This window comes from Rhagoletis pomonella, unplaced genomic scaffold, assembly GCF_013731165.1.
Source record: "Rhagoletis pomonella isolate Grant_MI unplaced genomic scaffold, Rhpom_1.0 Rhpom_scaffold_04345, whole genome shotgun sequence".
Taxonomy (NCBI): domain Eukaryota; kingdom Metazoa; phylum Arthropoda; class Insecta; order Diptera; family Tephritidae; genus Rhagoletis; species Rhagoletis pomonella.
In genome coordinates this window covers 1-7,717 of record NW_023462895.1, presented here as the reverse complement: position 1 = coordinate 7,717, position 7,717 = coordinate 1, and the positions used below count along the sequence as shown (strand labels likewise).

Sequence of the window (7,717 nt, the reverse complement as noted above, 5' to 3'; positions counted from 1 at the left end):
TTTTATTTAATTTAAATAACATTGATAATTTGGTTTTGTCACTTAAATTTTTTAAAAATTTTATAAGGATTGCATTAAGTTGTGTATACCGCCGAACGGTAATTTCTTTTCCCGCATTGTAATTTTTGTTTTGCTAGTTATTTTTTTTTTTTTTTTTTATTAATAATCGTTTTTTTTTTGCATGAGTTTTGATGCTTTGCAATTTGGTTTTGGATTTTGTTTTGCATTGATTTTCTTGTTTTTTTATTTTTTTTATTTTTATGATAGACGTAATTAATATGTAACTTTTACAATAAAATTGAAAAATTTTAAGATTTATCTAGAAATGAAGATGTGCTCTCTGCTACTTTGTATTTTTAAATGTATCTATGTATGTATGTGGTATGCTCTCTTCAGCTGCGTTTTCTTGATCACAAACGAATGTTTTCCAATTTCAAACCTATTTTGTATAAGCATAGGTTTTCATGTTTCATTGGTAATCGTTTCCTGTTCGCATTTTGCTTTAGCAATACAAACTTTTTCATAATAATTTCCTAATATTTATGTAGTATGTATATTTGTGATAGGTAAATGTATTTTCTTATATTTTGATAATTCAATTTGTTGTTGATTTTCTATAGAAACATTATCCGCTGCTTTTGGTATGGCTTTGATCTTCAAATGAGGGAATTAAATTAAAAATGTTTGCAGTTATCTTTTTGTGAAATTAAAGGGCAAACAGTTGAAATTTTGTTACACAAAAGTTTATAAGAATGCAGTATAGTTTACCAAGCAAGAAGAAATGTAATTACATATTTCGCAAGCATTTAGTCAGTTGCTTGCGAGACCAAATATCGAATTGAGAAATTTAAATTTTATCTAAAGAATCTCCGAAATGTATACAGATCTGAAAGAATGGGCACCAGCAGCAATACTTTAAAGCCTTATTCATAAAAAAATTTAAAAAAATTTGAAATGCTTTATAAAATAGTATGCGTGACGAATGAATACCCCTGTTGATTGCGGACAATTAAAGTACATGGGTTAGTCCAAGTCAAATCGACCAATGGTTGAAATCGAACTTTTTTTTTGATGAATTTTGGTTTAAACATTTCTTTTCTCATGCAACGAAGTTCTGTCAAAGGAAAAAAAACACATTTTTTCGAAACATGTTCAACAATTTTATTGAGCTTAAGGCCGTTTTTAATGAAAAATTATTGTGGAAAGTTCAGAAAAGAAAGGAAATGCAATTCGAAAGGCGACAGGGACTAATACAAATTCATAGTGCCAAGTAATCGAATCCGAATTCAGATGGCAAAGGCTTCAAAGACATTGCACCCGGTGGAATATGCATGCTGATGCTAAAAGATTGGGTCTAGCGGGGGTAGATTACCTCACTAAGGCCTTCGACCTATCAACAGCCACTCTCAACATTTCCGACGTAATGAAATCGGGGAAGCTGGCCAAGAAAGACGAGCCTTATGGCCTATTGCAACCGGATAATTCATGGCATGAACCGAAACCGCCCTCTGAGAGAACAGGTCCTGGTAGTGTTGGATCTATCAAAGGCGTTTGACACCGTCTGAGTGGTCGACACTCGTCAGTACGGAAAATTTAAAAGGGGGTACCACAGGGTGGTTTCCTTTCGCCACTTCTATTTAATTGTTTGTATATATCAAAGCTCCCTCAACCATCAGAGAGAGTATCTATCATCTCTTACCCTGACGACTGCTCAATCATGGCGTCCGGTAGTAGAATTGATATGACCAGTGCTCCAAAAGTAAACTGTTGCCTATCCGAACGTTCTCGCAACCATTTTTACCACCTGGACGAAAGAGATCAGCTGGGTCAGCATATGTATGAAAAAATTTGTTGCCAAGTTTTACTTTGACTAGCTACTGTTTAGATTGAAATTGTAATAAAGGATAGCTTTACAATATTCAAAATTTACCACCGTAAAAATACTGTCAGTATTAATTGTATTAATTATATATAGTGGCTGGTGGTCATTTGAATAGCTTACCCTTGTGAAATTTTGATGAGAATTTATTGAATAACATACTCCTCTTATACATTTTTGTATGAAGTTTGAAAGTCGGATTACATGGTTTTTGTTAAGAAATATGCAATATTTTTATTTAAAAAAATTAATAAACAATATATAACCAAAGGAAAGCCGTCCATACTGATTATCAAAAGGGGGCACTATTCAAGTGACCGGTACTGTACATGCTTATATGAAAGGTGAAAAGGCTATAGGCTTGATGCAAACAAGAAAACCACGCCTATTATTGAATTTTGAAAAGCGAACGTTCACCAATGAAAATTTTCAAAAAAATAATAGAAGTTTTGCAGCACTAAGTTTCTAATTTTTTTTTTATGTAATTTTTTTTTTATTCGTGCAATGGTTTAAACTGTTGTATCTTTGCTGTTCTTTGGGCGATATTTTAGGTATATTTATGTATGTACGTATTTCTATAATGTAAAGTACTTCAAATTGCTATAAGTTTATATTATATTTAATAATTATGAATTAATGAAAAAGTATGTATGCATGTATTTTTTTTTTATTTTGTTGTTGTTGTTTTATTAACTTAGCATTTGCTTTGTTGATTGCGTTGATAGTTTCAACATATTTATTTTTTTTTTGTTTTTGCTTTTGTTTTGCAAATATTGTATTTAACTTAATTCTTTATTATTTTTTATATATATATTTTTGTTTTATATTTATTTAATTAGCTTTAATCTTAATTGTAAATTCACATTTCAGTTTTAAGTAAGTTTTATTATTATTTAAGAAAATTTTAATAAATTCTTTTTAGATATAGTTACATATCGCTTACATAGAAAGAAAATAAACATAAAACTGATAGTCTATTCATTGATTAACAATTAACTAAAACACTTTTTAATGTGATCTTCTCACATCTGGTTAACAATAATTTTATTTTAAATATGAAAATTTGTAAATATTATTTGTAGATCAATAGTTTATATGTAACCCTTATAAAAATATCAAAATAAAAATCGCTAAGCTTTATGATTATTTCGAGATTCCTCTTCGGTTCGGTCCAAATAATTGCGAAGAAAGAGCGAGAGCGAGAGCGAGAGAGAGAGAGAGAGAGAAAGATGCAGATGTAGAGAGAAAAGTTGCTTATATCAAAAGTAAACATATTTACTCCCCTCTCGAAAAACTGAAAAATATTTAAGTACATGTATGCAACCCTGGAAGTTTTAAGGCGTACACGCATTTTAACTATATGGCAACGACATATAAAATAATATTTCTTTATTTTACAGTGTAAATCGCATCTATCGCTTTATTAAACAGCTCAGCATTTTTGAAAAATGCAGCTGACTTAGAAAAACACAAAATGACCGAGCGAACGGAAATAAAGGCAGCAATTACATATGACTATAATGAAGATGGCACGTATAAGACCACAAAACGATCACCAGATGAGCGATTGTGTGCACGGCGTCACGTCCATGCGATCCTCGTTACTCCACGCCTAGTTACGCACACTATTATACGTATGTAGACAATAAGGTGGTCCAATTTTCTTTTTTACCAATCACCCTCAGAACTGAAGATTATCGAAAATAATAAAGTTTCCGTATTTGGTTATTTTGAAATCGGTTAGAATTTAATGGAGCTGCCGGCGCTTTGAAGTTACCCACATATTGCATATTGTTAAGATTATCCTTGTATTTTCGACGGATTTACTAAATCCTTAAGGTTCGTTTCACTGGATTGTTAAATAAACGCTCAAATTACGGTACAAGAAACACTTCACAATACTTGTTAAGGCAATTGATCTCTGTACTCATAGCTTTCTATTTTACAGCTGAACTTTTTGCGCGCTGTTACAACGCTTTTATACAACCGCATTCGCACTCATGGTTAGAGTTAGAAGGTTTTTATCGAAAGTTATCGATCATTCCATTTTCCGTTTAGCGACGTCGACGTTACATCTTTTATCGCACATTCTGTAATTCTCTTCATGCCGTTCAATAATATTATCGGTTAGAAAAAAATAGTTAGTGAAATTTTAAAGTTAAATGTGCATCATATAAAATTTGTTTGAAAATTTCTGAAAATTATCATACTTTTCCTCAATCAAAATATTGTTTTTTCGCCGATTTTACAGTAGTTGCACAAATAAAAATCATTTCCCCCCTATAAAAAACATGGAAAACTTCAAAGCTCCAGCGGCACCATAAAATATTAACCACTTTCAAAAAAAAAAAAATACGGGTTTCTTTTTTTCATTTCATGTAATTCTGAGGTGGCAACAAGAAAATTCCATAAAATTTATTTTCTTATGTATTTTGGATCCACCTAATGTATATGCTACTTACATACAAACATGCGTACATTAGGATGCAACACATACAAAAAAGTCGATCCTGTTTTTTCATCGGAATTATAAAAAACCATTATATTTTAAAACTTCCACAAAAATATTAAAATTCACGTGAGCTGGGCCGATTTGAAAATACTTCCAAAATTCATGTTTTGTTTTTTTAAATAAAACTACCATTAAAAAATATTCTTCCAAAAAAATCACCTCAGATGATAGAATAGTTTAAGCTTAAGAATCAAAATAATGAGATTCTTGGATTTATTTTAAAATCGGTGGCAGAAGTTTTAAAATATATTTAATAAATTTTATAATTCCGCAACTTTTTTTGGTGAGGCACCCTAACGATCATGCACCAGTTGCATTTACAGTATGCGTACATACTTATGTTTCTACGTGTGATGACAAACATACATACTCGTATTCTCGTATATCAAACACGAATCTCCTTACTGTCCCATACTTGTATTGATCGCCAATAGAGCTTCGCACATGCCGCAATTTAAAAAATGCATGCATTACCGTTACAATCACAGTAATTTAATTCGCGTACAACCGTGCATCGAAAGTGGGACGAGATGAAATAACAACGACGAGATATATTTGTAATTTAATTTTCTATGCTTTGCTTTTTTTATTCTTTTCGGGTTGTTGTTGTTTTTTTATTTTCATTTTTTTTTCTATATGTTTCTGTTATACTTTTGACACAACTCCACGATTCATTCAACTTGCATTTTGATATTTCTTTGCTTAACTTTTGCTTGCTTTTCCTAAACCTAAAAGTTACGTTCCTTTTCCTACTCTGCCTTTTCTTCGTTTGTTTCTTTTTTCCTATTTGTATTGTTTAATTTTTTTTTCTAGCTGGCTTAATACGCTTTCTTCCTTTATTACCCGTAGTACAAATACAATGTTGTTATGAAACGTAACGTTGAGTGCCGGCACTTGGCCTACATATCTACTAAAACTCTGTGGACTTAGAATTATCCATTGATTGAATTCGCATTGGCGTTGGCATTGGCATTCGCCGCTGCAGCAGCGGCTGCTGACAATGATTTTTGTCCCTCCTCGGCTGGCGATGGCGTCGAGTCACGTCGCGGCGGCATACGCTCGTTCACCGCGTCCAGACCTTTGGCTTCGGCGAATGAAGTGATCTTGTGATTGGGCGAAAAGCCTTGCATCGCATTCTTCAATGACTGTTTGCCACCAGAGAGTGCACCCAGTGGCAGTGCACCGGTTGGTGTTAATCCCTTCAACTGCAATACCGACTCAGACTCTTCACGTAGCACTGAGAAGACGCGCGCCATTTTTCCAATCGCACGAATTTTATTTCGAATGACTTCTTTGCGTAACGCCGCCTCATCATCGGATAATGGCTCTTCACTCTCTTCGGTCATAAGTTCATCGTCCGAGCAAATATTCAACACATTCACCAACATCTCGGTCACTTTTTCGCCCACGAAGGGCAAAGACCAAGTGAATACGTCCATGAAATTCGGAAGCCAGTAGGGATGCGGTGAGCAGTTGAACTGCCTTATATTCATCACATTGTTTTCATATTTCAGTACTGCCGCTTTGTTGTTGTACACATCCAAGTAATTCGGTGCCGAGAAGATGGTAATTAATGAGGGGAACCCAGTGGTTTGACTTTTGCGATACATACGATAGCCGGCGTCCTGCGCCTCGTGTGCACGTATAATCGATAATAGATTGTTATTTTGCAAGAAGTCACAGCAGGCTGCATAGCTGTAGAAATATGAGCAGCCACGCACTGAGTTGTGCGAATAGAAGTCAGAATTTTTCTCATTGCCGAAATCTTCTAAGGGATCTGACCACAAAAGATCGCACATTGGACCGAATGCTGGTGGCTCTTTAAATCTATCCAAACGGCGTATATCTTCTAGCTCGTGAATTTCCGGGGACAAGCCACCGTGGACACACAGAAATTGTTGGTTCATTAGTGCTGCTAGCGGTAAGCAATCGAAAGCCTCCATGCATGCATCATACACACGTTCCGAGTACTTGATCTTGCATTCTTGCTTGAAGGTGAAATACTCTGTTAAGTGACGGCATTCGTGATTGCCACGTAGCAAAAATAATGTATTCGGGTAGGTTATTTTCAGTGACCACAAGTACAAAACACACTCAATACTAAAGTAGCCTCGATCCACATAGTCGCCAAGGAAGAGGTATTTGGTGGAGGCAGGCGACCCCCCCACTTCAAATAATTTCATGAGGTCATAAAACTGTCCGTGTATATCGCCGCATACAGTCACAGGCGCCTCAATGTCTATCATAGTTTTCTCTTGGCGCAGTAATGCAGCGCCTTCTTGAATTATTCGTAATGCAGGTGCCTCCTCTATGCGACCTTCAAGAATGAAGTGCTGTTTTAGTATGTCATGGTTTGGTTTACCAGTTCGCAGATCAAACACCTCTGCCATAGTTAACTTGTGGCTGGGTGGAAATGGAACATTGTCAATAACACGTTCCTTTGTATTGACAGCAGGTGTTTTCGCAACGCGTGTTGGACTATCTGCTTGCCCACCGGCAGCCGTTGTACCACTGCTGCTGCCTCCAGAAGTCTGGGTGTCTGTTGGAGCATTGCGTTGATCCGAAACGGCACTTGTTGCCCCACTTGCAGAAGCCGTCGTGGAATTTGGATTCGGGTTCACACCTTGACTGACGGTTGATTGATTATTCGAAGACATATTTTTATTTTAAACTGCTTTCACTTATGCTTCTTAAGATATTAATGCTCAAGATTTGAGCAGATATATTTGCCACTAGACTACCAAATAAAGGCTATATCTCTATCTGTATGGTTTATTTTGACGGGTGAATTTATTTTTCTGGTATATAAAATTCACTGTGCCTGCGTAATTTGGGTTTTATTGTATTTTTAATAATGTTTCGTTTATGTCCACACTATTTTTAGTTCCGTTTCTTTGCTATCCGTATACTCCTTCTTCAGATTTCTTTTTAACCACTTTCGTGCACTGCCTCCGTTTTTTCACTTGCTCGCCTTGTACCGTATTGCCTTTTTGACTATTGCTCGGCGCTGCACTACTGATTGCTCTTTGCCTTCTCTTTACTATCTTCTTATTGCACTCTGCCCACTACCAGGTTTTGCAAATTTTTTACTACCTTCACTGGCGTCGTAAATTCTTTATTTTTTTATGATATATTCATTATTGCACGTTTACTTATTGACTTTTCACAGTTTTATATAATTTTCTAAACAATTTTAACACTTTTTTTGTGCTAATCTGATGAAGTCCTAGTTGGTGAAAATTTTTTCGTTTCTCTTCTACTTGACAATCCAATACTGAAAGTGTTTCATGGTTAATTTTCTATTACAGGGTCGCATGTAATGTATC

The 7,717-nt window shown here is 34.9% G+C and overlaps 1 protein-coding gene across 1 annotated transcript; it reads right to left on the bottom strand.

The window, feature by feature from the left end:
• Window positions 1–4,609: 4,609 nt before the first annotated feature.
• Window positions 4,610–7,654, bottom strand: LOC118754665 (serine/threonine-protein phosphatase 2B catalytic subunit 3). The gene has a single exon (XM_036489554.1). The coding sequence runs from the start codon at window positions 7,046–7,048 to the stop codon at window positions 5,324–5,326; it is 1,725 nt and encodes a 574-aa protein (XP_036345447.1). The 5' UTR covers window positions 7,049–7,654; the 3' UTR covers window positions 4,610–5,323.
• Window positions 7,655–7,717: the final 63 nt, after the last annotated feature.